At 41.1% G+C, this 21790-nt stretch overlaps 1 protein-coding gene across 1 annotated transcript; it reads right to left on the bottom strand.

Annotated features, from left to right (window-relative positions):
* Positions 1-2444: 2444 nt before the first annotated feature.
* On the bottom strand, positions 2445-21724 carry pggt1b (protein geranylgeranyltransferase type I, beta subunit). Its single transcript, XM_040031704.1, has 9 exons — positions 21562-21724; positions 19207-19325; positions 17893-17957; positions 17465-17616; positions 15619-15751; positions 14570-14615; positions 11183-11367; positions 9473-9581; positions 2445-5803 (listed from the first exon to the last, which is right to left on the bottom strand). Exons 1-9 carry the CDS (start codon positions 21714-21716, stop codon positions 5637-5639), a joined length of 1131 nt encoding a protein of 376 aa, XP_039887638.1. The 5' UTR covers positions 21717-21724; the 3' UTR covers positions 2445-5636.
* Positions 21725-21790: the final 66 nt, after the last annotated feature.

The following is a 21790-nucleotide window of genomic DNA, read 5'->3' as shown; positions in this document are numbered from 1 at the left end:
ACCTCCCCCTCAGCTTTTAATGATGTTTCAGTCACTGACCTAATAAAGCAGAGGGGAAAAAATCATCTCCCAGCTTTACTCACTACACAAGCCACCCACACTGTAGAAACATGAAAGGCAACTGAGGCAAATTGGGGGAAAATACCGACCAGCTGTCATCTTTCGATGTAAAAATAAAACAACAACAGTTGAGTCACCGAGCCATATGCAGGACACAGTGAAAGGAAATAAAGCCTTTCATAAAGAAACTCAGCTGTTGCGGGCAGCATGAATCATGTAACACCCAAAGGAGCGAACACTTGCTTTGTCTCTTTTTGCTGTAAGGAAGTATTTAACACGAGATACTTCCATCCAGGAGGCATTATGCAAGGGGAAATCCATCTTTGGCATGACAGCTGGGATGACAAGATTCACAATAGTGAGAATAAAAGTGCCATGCCATGACCCGTCAGACCCAGGAGAAGCATTTTTCTCCCCACCATAGCAAAGATCGAAACTTTTATCCAGACTTGGTCCTGTTTTCATTCTGAGACTGATCCAAGACCTTTAAGGTGGACAGGTGAGAGTCCATACTCATGTTTTAGTGCAAAGAGGGGACAGGGACTGACTCTGAAAGGACTAGTTGAAGATCACATTTTTGATAGTTTTGTGTTTTAAGAAATTCGTGCTTTATTTCTTTCTGTGAGTATTTATTGCAGCTAATGATTAAAGAGATTTTTATTGTGGATTGTTTGTAATTGCTGTTGCAGTTGTGGATGCTTATTATAAATATGGCCAAAGTTTCAAATAATGTCTCTGTATACCCAGGCTTTAGACTGCTCAAAGTGTTCACTTACAGTTTTTTGGGATCTTTATGAGGCCAAACAGGCTGACAGCTCTGGTGCTTCCACTCAGAATCAAGCAGAGCTTGATGGGAAAGACAGTTGCAGCGTGGATGTTTGAGCTGCTCCCATTTGAATCTCATTCATGTTTGGAATCTTGTCCTTTCAGTGATAAAGCCAAAGTATTTGTAGGCTTAGGTTTCCTTATGAAATGATTTCTTTTTTGAAGAAACTTGCCATATAGGAGGGTCTCAGTGGCAGGGAGGCAGGGATAAGATTTATTTCCTTATTACACCTTTGTGCAGATAAAGGCATTTCAAAAGCTACAGGCTACTTGCTATATGAAATTTCTATCTGTATTTTTGGTTATAAGAGGAAAAGCCTTCTTTCCTAATAAAACAAACACATGGCATATACAGTATGTTTTCTTTTTCCTTTTGGTGCACATCTGGAACATAATCATTTGCATTTTCGACCAATTTTGGTAACCCCCATGGTTTTTCACCTCCAGGAATGAGTCTGTTTTTAAACAAGCAAAATCAATAATTTGTGCAGATGATGCACACTGGCCCCACGGGACAAAACTAAAGTGGTTTTTTTTTCCTGAATCTGAAGCTGTTGATACTGAAGGAAAAACTTCAAGAGGGGCCAGTAGATTTGTCCACCATCTCCCAGATTACACAGTACCTGACAGACAGGCCACAGTTTGTCAGACTGGCTTATCATCGTCTGACATGGTGACGGGCTGTCTCCATTCCTGTTCCCTTTGTGCACCTCAGATTTTGAACACAACCCTATAGAAACACTCTGACGATTCTGCAGTGGTTGGATGTACTAATGATAAGCAAGAGGAGGAGTACAGAGCACTAGTGGATGATTTTGTGTGCATTCTGTGAGGAATCACCTGCTTGTGAATGCGAATAAGACCAAAGAGATGGTGACGACGAGCACAGCTACACGACCAGTGTTGGTCCTGGGACCGATTGTCTATTTGATGGAGGTTTACCCATGCAACCATGACGGCAACAGGCTGACCTGGAAGATGAGCAGGCTCTGTTTACTAATAAAGCTGCAAACCACAGCAAAACAGACATTATCAGTCTGCTGTAGCGAGCACAGTGTACGGAGCAGGAAGGCTGGCTCTGTGATTGGCTGAAAACTCTGGTGGAAGTAACAAACCTAACCACCTCTGCTGCACGCACTAGACAGCAGCAGAGAAACTTTCTCTAACAGGCTGATTCAGCCACATTGACAGATACAGGAAGTCTTTCATAGGTCATGTGACACATCTATCTGAAAATCATGTTTTCTTATGTTAATGGTTTATTCAAACCCTGCACCCAGGACCCAAACACTTAGCAAAAAAAGGGTGGACAGATCTATATTTAAACGTATACTTTGTTTCCTTATTTGGATTTCAAATCAGATTTTACTTTAGTAAAATATATGTTGACATTTCGAATTTTATTTTACTGCGCTATACACTATTATAACTATATCGTTATAGGTTGTATTAACCTTTATTTTTAACTTCTGTACCGAAGGAATTCTCCAGCTTTTGAGGCTAAAGTGCGACTTAGCTAAAGTGAAAAGCTGCACGAACCCACCCACAGAAAACAATTGAGACAGTTAGTACAGGTTTTATTTACCATACATACAGTTTGCACTGCCAAGCCAGAGCCAACATCATTTCATTCAAAGCTATAGACAAACAGTACATCACATGCCAACATTTGCATATCCAGTTCCTCTAACAGTCTCACTCACGTCACCGTAAACCTGGTTCTCTCTTGCACGATAGAAGTCACATATTTATAGACATTTACATGTGTATCTACACTCAATATCGCTACAAAGCATAGAAAAAATAAATTTCATTACCTTTATTCTTACATTATTCATTATTACATTATGTATATTTATTGATGGCAAAGCAGGGGTTTATGGTTTGACCACATGTTGCTGGATCTCGGAAAGAAAACAGTTTTCACTGCAGCTAAAAGCACAAAGCCGTCGTCCACCTGTTTTGGGACAGAGTGGACTGCGATGCGACCGGGGCAGAGCACAGGTGACTCTGCTGAGACACAGCCTTCATCTGCAGTCACGTGGCAGAGCCATTAATCCAATCTTTCATGCTTTTTAAGAAAGTGTCCACAGGGAGCGTTAGAGCGAAAAAACAAAACACCCCAAAAACAGATTCCAGTAAAAAAAAAAAAAAAAAAAAAAAAAAAAAAATCACTTCCATCAGTCAGATCGTACAGTCTGATTGTATAAGCACATTTAACAAAAATGGGAGGAGCAAAGAGTTTAGAGAGCAGTCGTTACCCTTCCTGTAAGTTTACATGCATTTAGAGTAGATGGTTCCTTCCTCTTTCTTCTCCTCCAGGAAAGAAAAATATCCTGGGCGTCTGTTGACAGAAGGAGCATCCCTAACCCAGTTTAACCATGCTGCATGTACAGAACTGCAGTATTCACAGAGCACTGACCCAAAACGACGCTGCACGAGGCACATTTCAAAGTCAAATTTGAGCGAGTGACAGGCCGAGGATGGCCTGAGGAATCTGTATAGGAAGCAGAAGTGACGTCCTAAGATGCAGATCATTAAATTTCACCGGATCTGGCTCTACAGTGGTGCAGCAGAAGTACAGTAACAGTTTTCTTTCTTACAGAGCAAAGCAAATCACAACACATTGATTCAAGAATATAATGATGACTTTAAAAAAAGAAAATTACTTTTTTTTTCTGAATTCAGATCCTTTCTTTACTTATCTAAGGCTTAATTCAAGAACATCTGAAAAAGATGCACTGAAACAAAATCTTAGGAAAAATGATACTATAGTAACAACGAATAGCCACAGCAAAGCCTGTCGCTTTAGGAAAAGCATGCAAACATGAACAATAATAAAGCATTGGCTAAAAAGTAGCTGTAAAACCAGGCTATATAACACTGAGGCCTTTGTTGGGAGTCGAGGAGAAGACATCAGCCTACATTGGTTTACTTTTAATAATAGATGGCTCAAATTATTTATTTATTCACCTCTTCTTTCCTCCGTCTCCCTGGTCTGTAACCTTAACTGAAAACGAGGTCAATTTGGAGGAAAGGGAGATGATGCCAGGACCGGCTTTAGTTTAGATGGTAGGATAAAAAGAAAAAGATTGTGAGAACGGCTGTTGTATGCAGCCTACAGTGAGGGTGCAACCACTGCAGGCAGCGTTTGCTTAGACGGCGACCCCGGTATGAAAGGATGTGGCTGGGAGAAGATGGTTATTTGGGAATGAGAGAACCTCAGTGAGGGCAGGAGGTGGCGGCTGTGATCAACTCAGTGTCGTGTGTCACTCTAAGGGTTGTTTTTGAAATTTAAAACTCTCTGCCTCGGGTCAAGGGTAAAAGGTTGCCTAAACGACATGTGAGTGGTGTTCCTTTGAGCACCTGTGCGGTAAACCCTACCAGCTCTGCCTCAGTGATTTAGGGGTCTGGGGTCAGATCACTGCTAAATACTTTGTGATGAACATTTACGGTGGGGGGGATGCAAGTAGCTCGTTGGGATAACACTTGCTTCTGTTTCCTGACACTCTGTGGTCCATTCTGCTAATGCTCATTGTTCTCTGTTGTTACCTTGCATCCTTTCTGCACTGAAAATAACTGCACTGTTCAAAGGAATACATTTCCTCAAGCTACAGTGCTATTGTCTCATCTTTTCTTACCGGTTTGAGGCTGGTTAGCGCCTTGCAGGGAGCATGCAAGCTAGCGAATGAGCACAGGTCAGGATGCAGGAGTTGTGGGGTGTTAGGATGGGGTCTGCTGCTACAACCGGGAGCTACTACCTCTGCAGGAAAGAAGGTGGTTTTCCCCTTCTTAACAAACTCCCTGGAGAGGCTCAATCTCTTTTCTGTTAGCCGTCAGAGAAAAATGCAGACAAAGAATGATATTTTCTAAAATGATTTGCCTGCAGCTAAACCCATAACCACCTTTTCCATTAATTTCACACCAGGCGCTCTTTAATTTAAATCTTGATCAGTGCACACAGCCTGCAGTGGTGAAACTGGGAGATGAGTAAACCTGGCCTGGTATCACCTTTGGGACATGAGAGCTTGAGGCTTTAAAGAGATTCACAAGCAATGTCAGGATGGAAATGCTACAAGGGCAACAAAACAAAAAGCAAAAGAAGGAAAAGGAGACTATGCTTCGAATTCTTTAAGTCTTTGAATGAAAAGGAGACCTTAACAGATCTCACATTTAAAATTTAGAGACATTACTCAGCAATAGCATAATCTTAGCAAATAAACCTGATAAAAAAAAAGACAGTGTGGATGCTCCCAGCCCTCCAGGGATCCCCCCTTAAACACTTATTACAATGTTTCTCATGTACATTTAGAGTTTTGATCCTTGGCTATGAAGATATTGTTCACAATGATGATGAGCAGCAAAGCTCAAAAGGCCATTATCTAAAAACTCAATGGAACAATGGAGGCATCAGAAATTTCAAGTTTATAGCAGCTCAAATTTGACTTTCTGGCACGTTTTTATTCCCACGAACCACAAACCGCACCGTTATTGACTACTGTGCGAATAAAAGGCAGCAAAAAACGTGAGGCGTGTGGCTCTTAACGGAAGAGTTGCACTGGATGGATTTAAAGTGAGCGTCCCAAAGTTACTGCTTTTGTAAAGAAGAGCGTTCTTCAGTCCTCACATGAGATGGCCTCTTGGTAAGTGGCCAAACCTCTTCAACAAGTCCAGTCCTCCTTGACTGGTAACTGTTCGACGTTGCTGATAACTGAAGCCATTGAGAGGGAGCGCCGCGGTTCATCCGGCTTTCAGTGCTGACGTCCGCAGGTGTCGGTGCTGTCTCTCCATGTCTGCTGCAGCTGTTGGAGGTGCTGAAAGGCTCTCTGGGTGATGTTAAGACCGGGGTGGACCTTCCTCAGATTGGGCTCTCCAATCAGGGACAGACCACAAAGCCCTAAGTATGCATGAAGAGGATCTGACAGAGAGGAAGAGAGATTGAAAGAGTGGAAAGAAGAAACTAGGTCAGAGATGATAACATGCATCACAGCCAAACACCTGTATGTGACAGGTCTGTAGCCTTTGCAGTACTCGTACACTGACTGATGACGCCAGAGGAAAAAAATGGAAGCCATTTTTGCTCAGTCTCTTTCTTATTGTTGAAACATGAACTCTGACCTTAACTGAGGAAAGTGAGGCCTGCAGTTCTTTAAATGATGTTCCAGGTTATTCTAGGTTACAGAGCTCTTGGAACAAATTTGCCAGGTTGGCCACTCCCAGGAAGGTTCACCACTGTTTAAAGTCGTCTCCATTTGTGGATAATGGCTCTCACTGTGGTTCACTGGAGTCCAAAAGTCTTAGGAATAGCTTTATTACCCTTTGCAGACTGATAGATGCCAGAGATTTTGTTTCTCAGCTGCTCTCGAGTTTCTTTAGATTGTGCCATGTTGTGCACGTTATTCGAGATCTTTTAACCTGCTTCACTTTGTCAGACAGCTTCTATTTAAGTGATTTCTTGATTCACCAAGAATCTGGCTGTAATCAGGCCTGGGAGTGGCTAGTGAAACTAAACCCAGCTTTCCAAAAAAAAAGATTTTGGTTAAGCACATTTAATTTATGATTTAACAAAAGAGGGCAGGCAGGGCAGGTTAGATAACTCGAGTACAACAAAGCCATCTTTGTCTAATACTAAAATGTGTTTGATGATCTGAAACATTTAAGTGTGACAAATATGTCAAAGAATAAGAAATGAGGAAGGAGACACATAACTAAACAGATTCAGAGTCTATACAGCACCATGAGAGCTGTTGGCATTTTTGGCACAATCATCATATTCTATCTGCAGTATCAAGGTGAGCTGGTACCGTTACTAGCTTGAAATCATATTACTGAGAGCTTTCCAATTTCATGCTCAAGTCTAATGTAAGAATTCAAGAAGACTACAACTATGAAACTTGACCGGCCTCTTAAGTAGAGGAACAAGAAGGCAAGTAAGGTCTAGTAATGAAAAATCTCTGCATGGTCTTGAGTGCTGACGTCCGTCATAAACCCCAGTTTAACCACTGGATAAGATGAACGTGCTGGATGTCCCTTTACCCATCCATATGCAGTCAATAAAACAAAAACCTCATTTCACATAAGAACCTTCCTCCATATGGTTTTCTTGCACTGAACCTTTAAGTAGATATAAATAATGCATGCAGGTCGCCTCTGTGGTCGTTTCACCTCCCCTGGGACGAGAGTAAAAGCTGCACGAGCCAGTAAATGAGCAGTAATTGAATTATAATGAAATGACAGATGATTGGACACATACATTAGAATCAATCAAAGCACCATTAGTGGCATCAATCAGGAGTCAACAAGGACTCAAACTAAAGGCTGAACAGAAGAGACGTCTCCATCAGTCCAAGGTTTGAGGCGGTTTGACTGATAAGGAAATTATCAATGTCCATTTAGCAAACTGTCTACTTACCCAGAGATGCAGATGAACATTATCGTTAAAGCAGAGTCACCTCTGTTAGCTCTGTTTTAGTTACAAATAATGATACCTCTATCTGGCTCTTTAGCAGCTAAGTGCTAAATGTGTGGGTCCGAGCAGGTAGCACAGAGAATTGTGTGACAGACAAATAGTATCTTTAGGCACTTCGTTACTAGCAGCCTGTCACAAACGCATCGTTTCTTTCCGTTTCGTTACAACTTGGCATATCTTAGCATGCTGTGCAGCGTGCTCTTAAAAAGATTGAAGAAACTGGACAAATCTGAAAGTCATGTCCTTAAGAAACAGGAAAAAAAAATGGCAAAAACCTGACACGGGACCAGAGATGCATCTGAACCTTCAGCTGATCCATCTACTATTAACATCAGCCGTTCTTAAGGAAGGCAAACAGGGAGAGAAGGCTGAGGTGTGCTAAATTACACAGCCATCTGTAAAACATGGTTGATCTCTGTCATGGTTTGGCACTGCATTTTAGCCAGTGGTGTTGGGATCTTGTAAAAATTGATGGAAATATAAATACAGAAAACTCTGTTTAGATTTAGATCCACATGAAAATGACCCCAAACACACTACCAGAGTAGTAAAAGCATACCTGGAAAGAAAAACCATACAATGGGGCAATATCATAGATTGGTCTCCCCAGAGCCGGAACCTCAATATTATTGAAGCAGTGCGGGATCATCTTGACAGAGAACAGAGCTTTGAATGTCCTTGAAGAAGTATTTCCAAAGACTACTTAAAGAAATGACAACAAAGCTTGCCTAACAGAGTCCAGGCTACATTGAAGAATAAATATTGTCATACCAAATATTGACTTTCATGCTCCTCAGAATTGTACAACCTCGGTTTTCCCCTTATATCTTGCATTCCATTTTATTTTTGAATGTGTTTCAATAAATCGCTGCACCCATTTCCCGTTTTCCTAGCAAAATATAAAGAAACGAAGGGTGACTCAAGACTTTTGCACAGCAGCGTATTGATCAATGCCACTTCAAAGCACTTTCTCCAACATGAATCAGTATAAGGCTGCTTTGATCATTAAGCTACGCCTTTGGGCCACGAACTGTCTCTTGTAAGTGTTATAAAAGCAGAGACACGCGTACACAATAAAGGCAGGAGCTTTCTTTGTGACAACCATTTGGTTTGTTCAAATTCTGTCACGTCATTTACAGCAAAAAAAAGTTAGCTGAAAAGACCTGTGGATTTTATTTGATTTTGTTTTTTTAATAAACAGCTGATATTTTGTTGGTTCAATTTAATCACTTTAAACTGGAATTTCAGCCACTCTTACCCCGTGTAATCCCACATATTCCTGTTAATCAGATTGTTAAACAGTACCTGTGGACAAACTTGGGCTGTGCCAAATGTTCAAAGTATATTTGGCTTCATTTGGTGCAGATCTGCTAAACAAATACACAACACCTTCTTTTGTTCCGGGCTATTGTTGCTGTCCCATCTTCCCAAGCCAGCTCCTTCCTGTGCATGACTGCGCAGCTCAAACACACACACACGCACACATACAGAAGTCCAGCGGTATCTGTTCCCATACTGCTGCAGTCTCTTTTATTTCCTAAAACTCTCCTTTGTACATGTATATTCACACGGCTTTGTCATCACACTGTCTACCTGCCCTGTTCACCTCATTGTTCCTTCCACCCTGTCTTCCCCTGCCTTGTTCCTGTAACGTGAGGAGCCCGATCTGCTGTTTCCTTGGCTACCAACAACAACCACCCCATCAATTACACATTACAAGGGCGAGGAAGAAAGCACAAATACGGACCAGACGAGCAACTAGACCATTGAAGTTTAGGGTTACAAGAGCTCATCCGCTGATCTCAAATAAAACCGGCAACCACAGCTCCACCCTGACCTCCCTGTACCTGTGGAGGGCATGGAAACTGTTCAGTAAGAGAGAGAGGAAAATAAAGGTTTCCTAACTGCTTACATCCACCACCTCTTATCCTTGAGATATTTAGAGCTACAGCAAAGCATAGTAACCTTAATCGAGCTTCTACAAAAAATAACCTCTATGCAAACAAACAGCAAAACTGATTTTTGTAAAAACTATGGGTGGAATCCACATTAGGCTTTTGAGTAGTCGGGTACTTTCTGCACTTTACCTAATGACTACATGTACTGTGAGATGCTTACCTGGATGGCTGTCTGGCCATTTGGCGAAGCCACCCACCAACCGATCCTGCGTGGACAGGATGAAGCTCCGGTTCTTTTCAAAGTTTGTATACTGGAACACATCTAACAGCTGGAAAATAAGGGTAATAAGAAAAAGGAAAACATCTGCAAGAGACTAACAAAACAAATGCACTGATATACATTTAGAGCGCTGTTTATTATAAGATTAAACTGGCTCAGTACACACTCATTTCCAAAGAAGCAGAGCAGACTGTGTTTAGAGAAGTCACACACATATGACAACATTTATTTCCACAAAGGTGAAAACCAGTGATTACACACACTTGATATTCTCCCTCTATATACAGACATCAGGGGAGAAAAACATCAAACCTCAGTGTGAGCCATCTGCAAATATTTTGTTTGACTGTGAAATTTTAATCCTTCTGGCGCTTGACAACCCACAAATCCACTGTTTTCCTGCACTGGGTTTGCTTTAGCACGAGTGTGTGTGTGTATTTAGGTCAGGCTTTTAGCCTATATGGAAGTGAAAACCAACCTATGTATCCATCCATCCATCCATTCGCTTCCGCTTATCCTTTTCAGGGTCGCGGGGGGCGCTGGAGCCTATCATAGGAGCTGTCATAGGGCGAGAGGCGGGGTACACCCTGGACAGGTCGCCAGTCTGTCGCAGGGCCAACACACAGGGACAGACAACCATTCGCACTCACATTCAAACTTAGTGGCAATTTGGATTATCCAATTAACCTATCCCCACAAGTTGCATGTCTTTGGACGGAGGGAGGAAGCCGGAGTACCCGGAGTGAACCCACGCAAACACGGGGAGAACATGCAAACTCCACACAGAAAGACCCCGGCCTGATGATGGAATTGAACTCAGGACCTTCTTGCTGTGCGGCAACAGTGCTAACCACCGTGCCACCGTGCTGCCCACCAACCTATGTATTAATTACCAAATGTCCCGGTGTTTTATATGCTGTGCAGGCTGAAGGACAGAAATAAAATGCTGGGACTTTTTCTGTCCCCAGCCTACTTTGTGGTCAGTTTTTCCCTCAGGGGCAAAAATATTTGTCCCTCCTGTTTGTCTTCATTGTACATTCCTTCACATCCACCCTGATAATTTCAGCAACTTGCGATTGAAAAATTCAAAAACTGGAAATGCCACGGGAACTCAACGGCACCGAGCTGTTGTAATGTAACTAGACGATTACATTTCCGTGTCCATATCAGGTGACGCTGTAGGGTTTCAGAGGGGTTTGCGGCTTACAAGCAATTAAATCCCCCAGTAAACCACGAGTTTAGACGATGTGAGATTTTCAAAAATGATTCACATTTAGTGAATGCCAATATATTCTAAAGTGTAACATCTTCTGTGCTGTAATAAAGAGAAATTTCATAAACTTAACTTCTTAAAAGGTTCTATAAATGAGACAATCGACAGGCCATTTTCCCCAGTGTGAACATGTAGGGTAATAGCCTCTGTAGGAGGAAAAAGAGCAGCACTTCCTCACTGTATGCTGCAATCTGAGCTTCCCTATTTAGTGTTTCGGTAGCCAGTTTGGCTGTGCATCCATGTTGGTGCACAGGAATCACTTCCTCTTAAACTGCTGGTATTTTAATTGCCATTTAGTGCAGCACCCGGCTTCACTTTTAATGCATGCAAAACGGTGTCTCTATATGCGTGCACGTGTCTGTCCCACTGGTCTTTACCTCCAATGTAGCTCCCACCCAAAAGGAGTAGCATGTATCTACGGGTTTGTTTGGGCGGCCGTGGAAACCGCTCTGCTGCCTCATGATGCACCAGCGCCGGATCCGGTCCAGTTCCCGCTGATTCAGCGCCTCCTCCAGTCGACCCATCAGACACAGAGAGGCTATGGCGCAGTACGTCCAGCCACCTAGAAACACAACACAGGCTCATTAAATTGGACTAATCTGACAATGTATTCAAACTGGAAAGCAGCGCCGGTAGTTCATATGTTTTGGTGACAAACAAGATGATTGCAGGGCACGGCAATCAAAACACAGATTTTATATCTGTGTGTGGGCTCAAATAACTCATAGGCTAAACGTAAGACGAAAAGAGAAAAACCTTTAGAGATGCTTTGTTGAGGGCTGAAAAACAGAGCATCATACAGCTGGACTAATACCAGCGTGAGAGTTTTGATTGATTGATGATAAGCTGTTATCAGAGCAGCCATAAGCAATCTTCTACAATCCAGCTGTCAACTGCTTTCATTATCACAGCTGCTCTAGCTGACCTCCACACATTATGAACATCACTGCCAGCTTATCTGTGTTTGTGTGAATGTGGTAACGTGTGAAGGGGAGACACAAAGAAAAGGCGTGGTGAAGTGTTTGGGTCACGAGTGTAAATCTGCCAACATGCTACACTTGCCTATAATCAGCCATGTCTAGCTCCCTTTCTGCTTGAGGCGAAGGAAGAGGAGATAAATATAAATGTCAAACAGAACTGAGGGGAATCCTAACCATTGACTCTAACCGCAGGGTTGGGAACAATCGGCTTTATAATAAAAATAGACCCTAAAAGCAGCTTTCTGTTTGGAAAGTATAACAAATATTCACACCTGAATGTAACCTTATTTCCTCCTGTGCCAACATATACACTAAAGTCCCAAAGCTTGAGCCAACTTTCATTGATTTATTTTAAATAATCTGGGGAGTATGACCTTCTTGTCATTTTACTTACTAGCGGTCTTGAGCACTAGTTCTCCAGGCTTTCCCAAAGTTAGTTTCTAAGTTCATTTTCGGACTTCGGCTGCTTTTTCCACTCATTTTCAGGCAAGTCCTTCGACTGAAACATTTTCAAAAGATGTAAAAAAAGAAGTGGCATGAAAATGAACCAAACTCACGGGATGAACTAGTGTTACAACAGACAACTTGGCAAGGAACTAATTTTAAATTGTAAATAAAAGCACATAATTTATTCTCATTTTAGTTTAATCTTCCAAAAATGCCAAATATAACATAAATTGACAAAGATAAAATTGTATTTTTGGACCAACAAGGTGATTCCCAAAGTGCTACTAACCCAAAATTGGCACATTGCGGCATAGTGTGCGGTTAAAATTAGGAAAAGTGGAAGATAAAAGAAGAAGTGGCTTGCCTAAAAAAAAAAAACAAAAAAAAAATTAACTATCTACAGGAGATGAATTTAACCTGAAATTCATGTCCTTATGAAACAGGACAAAAAAAAAAAATCTTAAGGGAGGGGGAACAGGGAGAAAAGGCTGAGCTTAGGGCTGTGCAATATGACCAAAATCTCATATCCCGATATAAGAATTCTATAATCCGATAACAATATAAATCACAAAAATGTAACATTTTCTGTAAATTCTGTGAATCTCGGGCAGCTCGACTTGCGTGAAGTGTTTCCAGCTGCGCGTCCTTTACCCGGAGTCGAGTGTTTTAACTGATGCATGAAACTATACATTTTTAGACATAAGTTGTAACGGCCGCCGTTTTCTTTGTATTTATTACACGGCGTGCTGCGGGTTGCCTGTTCTAACGTTTGAGTCTAAGGTTTATTTTTTAGCACCTGGCGGCTCATTTTTACTTCTCATCCGTAAATAATCTGTTCTTTCACATGATTCAGTTTATTTTGAAAAGTCTCAACAGGATCTTGAGCTTTATTGTGAAAGGTTTATGTGGAACATAAACAAGCGGACACGCGAAGGTGTTACCGTGGCTGTTGCTAACGACAACACATAAAAACAGGCGCTTGTCCCTCAGTAGTGTGGCTATATTATATATAAGAGAAAGAGAGAACTTTCTCTTATATTAAGAAATTAATATAGCCTCTACAGTGACCATCAGAACGATGAAAAAATATTGCCGTAAACAGTTTATTTTGCGACACCACGAAACAAACGTTAGCGTAAAATGAAATGATAGATGTTTTTATATCGTCATCCGATATATCGTTATATCGAACAGCGCTAGCTGAGCTATACTAGTGAATAACCCAGATTTGACATCTTTGTTTCAAATCATCATCGAAATGTGTGGAAGTCAGGAGAGAGATGCAACAGTGTGTCTACAGCCACCTGTAAAGCAGGGTGGAGGCTCTGATTTGGAGCTGCATTTCACTCACTGCTGTTGGGAATCTTGTCAACATTGGTAAAATTACAAATGTGAAAAAGCACAATCAGCTTTTGATCCACCATGCAATACCATTTGGAAAGCACCTGACTGGCAGCAAATTCATGTGTCAGCATGACAATGAGCCCAAACACACTGATAATGCAGTTTAAACACGAGGGGTGACATCTATGGAATTTCTCTGAGGTCTATTTATGACAAAAATGTTGTTTTCTTACCATCTTAAGAAAACAACCATGCATGGCAAGAAAAAGGAGAAAAGTATACCCTGCACATAGTTTTTAATAATACCCCATTTTATGCATTTAACACAATTATCAGCAAAACAGTGCAAAGCAAACAGCGTGGGAGGCCTTGCTGCTGAACAAACACACTTTAGGGATGTATGGGCATCTACTCTGCATCTCTACTGATGTGTAATCAGCCTTCAGACAGGGAGTTGGCATGCTTGCAGAAGAGAGCAGAGTCTCAATGAAGGCTGTAATCACAGAGGTCGAATTTATCTCAAGGAAGGAAATCACTGAGACACACTAGAATCTGTGCCTTTGAGCGGTTTCAATTCATGCGTTCACAGCGCCTCACAAAGCTACCACAAAATGATTTCTTCACTGTGCCAAGAAGGTGACAGTAGATGTGTTACTGAGAAGTGTGTGTATGTGTGTAAGAGCATGTAGGATGAAGGCTTTTGTGCCAGAATAACATGGTTTAATTTGAGCGGGGGAGAGCTTAATGAGAGCAAGGTACTGTATCTATAGAGAGTTATTTAAATGGATAATCCTTTAAAGCACTTAGCACCATCGGGGACGTTCATACCCTTTACTGCGACACAGGCATACACACCCACAAATCCTTTGATCTGATATGAACTCACAAATCGAATCATTATTCAGAGACATTTGTGCTGCGAAATGCGATAATTTTCTTCCTCAATGTTCACTTATCTGATAACATAAACAATTAAAATAATATCAGACTCACCATGTGACTCTCGCCCAGCTCCCTGGCCAAACCCGCTGTCATAGGACTAGAAAGAGAGAGACAAAGGTTCAAATGTGAGCAAAGATTTAAAAAAAAAAAGCACCACATCAGTCTTCTGAATATATATTTATTCACACTGACACCCAATTTAGTAAAAAGATTAAATACATTTGTGTTGCAATCTGTTTCAGTTTTTAGAAACTATATAATCTCAGTAAAATACATAAACATGCTCTGAGACAGCTCGCAGAGCTGCGACTCCTTTTTCTTTCTTTAAAAAAGCCCAGATAAGGTTACCCAGTTGTTTTAAAAGAAGCTGAAACTGTCATGAAACACGACAGTTTTCTACACATATTTATGAAAAATCGCCACCTGCTACAATAGGCAGCTCATACAAAATTCACACTAAACGACAGGCGGTACGCGGGAAAGTCCAACCATGTTTTGTCCCTGTGTATGATCTGATCACGCCTCAACAATAAGGTTTGTAAATGGATACGTGGCTGCTCATAAACAGGCCCTCTGATACATAACCACCCACCATCCCACTGCTTCTGGCATACTTACATTCACGAATAATTAACCTGCTAAGCAAAAAAAAAAAATTGGTATCCATCCAAAAGTATGAAGCCTGTTATCAACACACCAGTGAAACAATGATAAACTATGTAATAAAAGCCTCTTGTGCTAACTGCCAAAATTATATGAGCTTGTCCTGATACAGAATCAATTTAAGGATTTAGTGGAACCCGCATTGCTTCGAGGACTTGAGCTCTTGATAAAAATATCAGTGTGGTGCAAAAAATGTGTTTTCCCTCCTGGTCGGGAGGGGGGAAAGAACACTCTGCTACAGCTTTAAGACCACACCGCACTGCTCAGCCCCCTCCGTTTATTATAAATGAAGTATTTCTCGGCAGAGTGCCACCTATTGAAGGTGGGTGGCCTGTTCTTCTCATTCAAATGTTGCCGCGCTGTGTTGTTGTTTACAGCTGCACCCAGTTACCAGGAAGCTACATTTCATATTTTTTAATTTTTTAACATCTACTCACCAAACTTCCTCGGATGTATTCAATGGCCTTTTGGATGTCCATGCCTGACCAGTTGTCCAGCATGTAACAGATACTGGCTGCACAGTAGATAAAGCGTATATCATTCTCACTTCCTTCTGGCACTGCGTAAAAACTGGAAGAAAGAGGAAGCAGTAAAGCCGGATGAGCTACATAAACAACTGGAAATAAGCCTGCTGTCCATACTGAAGACGAATTTGATTTTTATAAAGCTTCTCAGATAAAACTGCTAAGGCATTGTTTGTGCCGCATTAGAGAGCTGGCAGTCGCAGAGTAAACACTTATTTGTCATGTGTTTGTTCAGAGGTTGCTGATTAATGTTGCTAACTGTCGTTTTTGACCTGTTTTTTTTAATCATTAGTGAGGCGGCTGTTACTTTTCTTAACACGAAGTGAACTTGTCAACGGTAGCCAACAACCAGTTGTTGGCTACCGTTGTCGCCCTTATGAATGGTGGGCGTGCCAAAAGTTACATGTACATTGACAATAAAAGGCTTTTCTATTCTATTCTATGCTACAGAGAGCACTTTTTCCACAAAATATCTGTAAGATGTGAGATCTAAGCTCACGATCCATCTCAGGTTGCAGGTTATTGGCTGGAGAACGACACACATGACCTCGGCCTTGACCGAAATTTGGTTGAACACCTAGTAGGTGGTCACTGTGTGCAAGTGTCACTAAAATCGGATCAATATTCTTGGAGGACTAGTGAATCTTCTGGAAATGGAAAAACACCCACAAGTTCTATTAAATTTTGGCCGACTTATAGGAAGAGTGGATGTTTGGCAGACGTCTGGCCACGGCACCGGCTCATCGGTCATTTGACCAGATGAGCCAAAATCCTCTCGATCGCTTTGTTGCCCGTTTCGTTTTCTTCTATTCTAATTCCCGCACCGATCCAGTGATTGTTTCTGCGTTGTGGCAGAACGCCTCAAGCACAGCTATAAATAGTTACAGGGATGTGGTGACGTCACAGTTCCCACGAGCAAAGACCAATGCCAACAATAATGCCGCTTTGGGAAGGTTTATCCCGCTGTGATGGTTAGAAGAGAGTCGTTAAATTTATAGAACATATAGGCGTCAAACATAAGGCCCTGAGTCCAGAATCGGCTCGGCAAAGACTCTAATTTGGCCCACTGGATGAAAGAGGGCATAAATTTTAGACTTTTATCTGTAGTTTTGCATCTTTTTTCCACTGATAAAGATCTCTCCTATGGCCATTCATACTTCATCAAGGTAACTAAATAACAGATAAACAACTGAATGACAGAACAGATTCTTTTTTCCACCATCTACTGTAGAATTGTCTGTTTCTTGTGTTTTTACAGTGGTTTTCACACTAAACCAAAACTAAATGCATTTTCTGGAAATGAACAAAGGCTTTCTGTCTTATAATTACAGGACATTTTCTGTAGTTTTATATGTTCATTTCTAACAATGACATCCCAGGAAGTCATGCTGACTGATTCCTTTCAGCAGCATTTCTTTATTATGTAGAAACACTGAGACATAATGATCAAACTGCACTTCTTTTTTAATAATAACATAAGAAAAGATATCTCAGGGAATAAATGTGCAGCTGAACCTCTTTACACAAACAGAAAGAGACGTTTCACTGGTCTACCCCACTAAAGATTTGCAAGAGTTGTATTGTTTTCTTGCTGTACAATCTGTTATCAGGGTGCCTGGAGACTTGCACACAGAACTGCTACTGCAGAATCAAATGTGAGTCAGTCCGTGTTAAGGCTGCTTGTTGTCTCCACCACCTCAGGTGTATTTAAATCGAGCTGCTGAAGGAAATCAGAACGTGTATGTGTGTGCGCTCTGACCTGCCATCCTCCAGCTGCAGCGCCCTCAGACCAGCCAGACAGGCCTGCTTGTTAACCCGGCTAAGGTCATCTCCAAGTATCAGCAGTGAGCACAGCCCAGTATAGGTCATAGCTACATGGCCACTGTCATATGGATGGAGCACACCTGGGCCCTGGAGAAAACATCAGCAGGAGATATTATTTTTACCACTGAAGCTATACGGGAAGAGATTGTAGACAGAATGGTAATAGTTCTGACTACTAATCCTTCAGCTGGAGGGAAGAATAACAAAATATTTGGAGCAGGATTACCATAAATATAGAAAACAACAGAAAAATAGGGATAATAGTAGTGAAGCCGCCTCTAAGACTAATGCAAAAGAAGGTGATGCATTAGTTTTTACAAAACATAACCTCAAAAAACATGCTGGGGTGGGCGATGGCTGTACCTTAGTGCTGTAAGGGATTCCAATATGTGATGATCCCCGAAACCCACATCGACTTAGGTTGGATTCTGAAAAAAGACAAGAGCGGAAGGAAGAGCAGATATTTAACAAAAGGTCGTCACTCTACACAGGTGAAGAAAAACTGGGACAAAGAAAGCATTACTAGATTTTTTTTTTTAATTCTCCCAAAAAATAATAATATAAAAAGAACACTGCTGCCATCTCCTGGTTATGACAGAAACACCACTTACAGTGGACAGCACGCTCCAGCAGTTTCAACATACGATAATTAAACAGTTGTTACATGTCGCACATTTATCACCATTACATCTACAGATCATTATGCCCTGAGTGGCAGGTGCTATTCGCACTTATTATTGAGTTTATACTTGCTGCACAACACCTTTATCATTTTTTTTGATGCATAAATATAAAGATTAAATCACTCGAAACATCTGCAGTTTCATGCCAGAGATCTATTTCCATACCAATGATACATTAGGAAATCTCGAGTGCCTCCTGAGTTGTGTTTTTCACACCTAATGACAAGAAATTTAATGTGACGCCAAACATATGGCAGCAACAAAACCGAGACCAATCAGGCATGGCTACCCCTCTGTAATTTCTGTTGATGGCTTGAATAATTAACTGAATGGGCATCTAAACAGATGGCACAGACTGGCTTGTTAGAGACAAAAAAACCCAAGTCATTAAAGATTTAGAGTCCAACTTTCCCTGACGAATGAATGAATGTAACAGGGTAAGCGAGGAGAACACCTGGAAGTCGGTATTGGTTTCATAATCCAGACTTTCAAGTTCGACAGCTTTGAAGTCGACAAACATGAAGAGAAAAACCTGAAATGTATCCTGGGGTAAAAATCTTAAAAAGGCAGAAAGCTGAACTTCCCAAGAGCCCATCAATCCCACAGTAACTCAGTCTCTCTGTAATATCCTGATGATATCTTAGGGACTAACACGCACTAACCCTCACCCCCTACCAGCATCCCGTTTGCTAACAGCACCAGAGATTGATGATGAATTCCATAATTTTCAAATCTTTTTGATTTATTTTCTAGTGCAGTTCAATTTAGGTACTAAACCAGTTAAACTTAACTGTGGAATATTACACCAAAGAAACAGGGCACAAATGTAGGCAAAGATGCAATGCCTGATTAATGCATTCAGGAACTCTGACAGCTGTATTGCTCTACCACTTAATGTTAGCCTTTGTAAAAAATAATATTCCTATTGACAATGATTTTTTTTTGCACTGCCAACTGCTAAATAGTTATAAAAGTAGGAAAATGTGTGACTTACGATCCTCAGTAGGCAGAACCTGTAGTGAGTAGATGTACTCAATCATGACGTTCCGATCAATCACATCTAGGGCATCCAGCACATCCAGACCAGACAGGGCGAAAAACACGATGGTCAACCTAAAAACAAGGTGAGATTTACATTCATTTTTACTTATTACAAATATATTTGTGAGAATGCAAAAAATCAGAGGCAATGTAAGATGTGGTTTATTGTAGTGGTGTGTGGCTCGATACTGAAATATCCATTCCTCCGATACCAGTTATTTATGCTCTAGAATTGATTCTCATATTAAAATATTGATATTTTAGTAATTTGGGGTAAATTTGTAGTTTATCATTAACAGAAACACAGTGGAAAGAAACAATATCCTTATGATCATCTAAATTGGAACTACTTTCTCTTCCGCCTTTCATAGTCACATGCGAAATACGGCTGTATAAATGTGTGGCAGCCCCTTGGCGTGCACACTCACAACAATGGCTCATGTGTGGACGTATTTTACCTCCACAAACAGCCAAGACGCGGTTTGCGATACATGTGGCAAGACAGTGAGGTGTTGTGGCAACACCGCCAACCTCGTCAAACACCTCAGAGTAAATCATATAAGAGAATATGACAAGCTTATGTTGAGGCGAACGGAAGAGGAGGAGAGGGACAGGCGCTGCTAGGGCGAGACAGACGTCTCTCGAACATCTTAACACTTTCAGCTCCACCTCCTGTTTTCTAGTTAGTGCCACCGTTACTAAACCATATATCACAGTAGTTCTCATTACCATCTTGTAAACCTTACCTTTCACTCTTTCTGCTATCCTGACAATCACTCCACCTTGCCTGCACTCTCTTCTTCACCTCTTATTGGACTGTTCATCGCTTTGGATGGTTGATGTCAGGTACTTATTTTTCTTCACTGTGACACCTCCTTCCCTATCATTCACACACATTTCTGCCATTTGCGCAATATCTCCAAAATTAGAAACATCCTGTCTCTAAGTGACGCTGAAAAACTAGTTCATGGATTTATTACTTCTAGGCTGGACTACTGTAATTTGTTATTATTAGGATGTCCTAAAAAAACCCCTGAAAAGTCTTCAGTTGATCCAAAATGCTGCAGCACAAGATCTCACAGGGACTAGCAAGAGAGAGCATATTTCTCCTATATTGGCTTCTCTTCACTGGTTCCCTGTTAAATCCAGAATTAAATTTAAAAACCTGCTCCTCACATACAAGGTCTTGAATAATCAGGCCCCATCTTAATGACCTTACAGTACTCTATCACGCCAATAGAGCGCTTCACTCTCAGACTGCGGCCTTACTTGTGGTTCCTACAGTATTTAAAAGTAAAATAGGAGGCAGAGCCTTCAGCTTTCAGGCCCCTCTTCTGTGGAACCAGCTCCCAGTTTGGATTCTGGGGACAGACAGCCTCTCTACTTTTAAGATTAGGCTTAAAACTTTCCTTTTTGATAAAGAATATAGTTAGGGCTGGACCAGGTGACCTTGAATCCTCCCTTAGTTATGCTGCAATTGATGTAGGCTGCTGGGGGATTACCATGATGCTTCTTCAGTCATCTTTTTCACTCACTGTGCATTTATACACCTCTGCATTTAATTATTAGTTATTATTAATCTCTGTCTCTCTTCCACAGCATGTCTTTCTCTTGTCTTCATCCATTCACCCCCAACCGGTCATGGTTCTTTGTTTTATTATAGGGTCTTTACCTGACAATATAAAGCACCTCGAAGCAACTAGCTTGGCGGTATATAAATAAAATTGAATTGAACTGAAATATTCCGCCTTGCTTCTGGTGACTTTCATTACTCTTTTATGGATATCTCTCAACCACCTGCTTCGTGTTCTTACTTCAGATCACAGCCTAGTTAGCCAAGTAAGTACTAGTTAGTACTTACTTTTCATTTTCATTTATTCTGCTTAAATTATGGTAAACCTCTCAGTTCGTTCTACATTAGAGACACATTTTCTTTATAGCGAAACACTAGTTTATAGTTTGTAAAGCGGCGTTTTCCGTTAATTAAATAAAAAAGTTGAAACACGTACAGAGTTAATATTCAAATTTACAAATTACAGTTCGCTGCAACACTTAGGTGAGACCAATTCCCTTGATGACTATGATAATAACATGACCTATCACTTAATAATAAACACCTCACTGCATTGTGTTAATACATCTGTTCATCTGCCATAACTTGGCTAAGCTGGTGCTTGCAGTTATGCTATGCTACTAGCATTAGCCTCCATTCAAAACTGCTTGTGAAGACCACCTAGCTTAGCTGCTAGTGAAGTTCTTCCACAAAACACACAAACTAGAGCATCTTTGTTCATTTCGGTGAACTGACCTGGTCGTTTCCAGCGAGGCGTATCTCTCAGGTAACACCTGAAGTGTTCGCTGAAAGAATCGTACATGTCGATCTCTTAAAAAGTCTATTTGCTCAAATTCTTCAAACTCGTTCTCCTCTTCCGCCATCTTTGCTTTCGCACCTATGAGAATCATTTTCCGGTACGTTTAAGTTTCAAAATAAAAGCTCATACTACTTCGATGTACCTAAAGTGTAAACGGTACATCAC

Source organism: Simochromis diagramma, unplaced genomic scaffold, assembly GCF_900408965.1.
Source record: "Simochromis diagramma unplaced genomic scaffold, fSimDia1.1 OVJJ01000284.1, whole genome shotgun sequence".
NCBI classification, from domain to species: Eukaryota; Metazoa; Chordata; class Actinopteri; order Cichliformes; family Cichlidae; genus Simochromis; species Simochromis diagramma.
The sequence above is the reverse complement of the archived record's forward strand: the minus strand, read 5'-3'. Positions and strand labels throughout refer to the sequence as shown.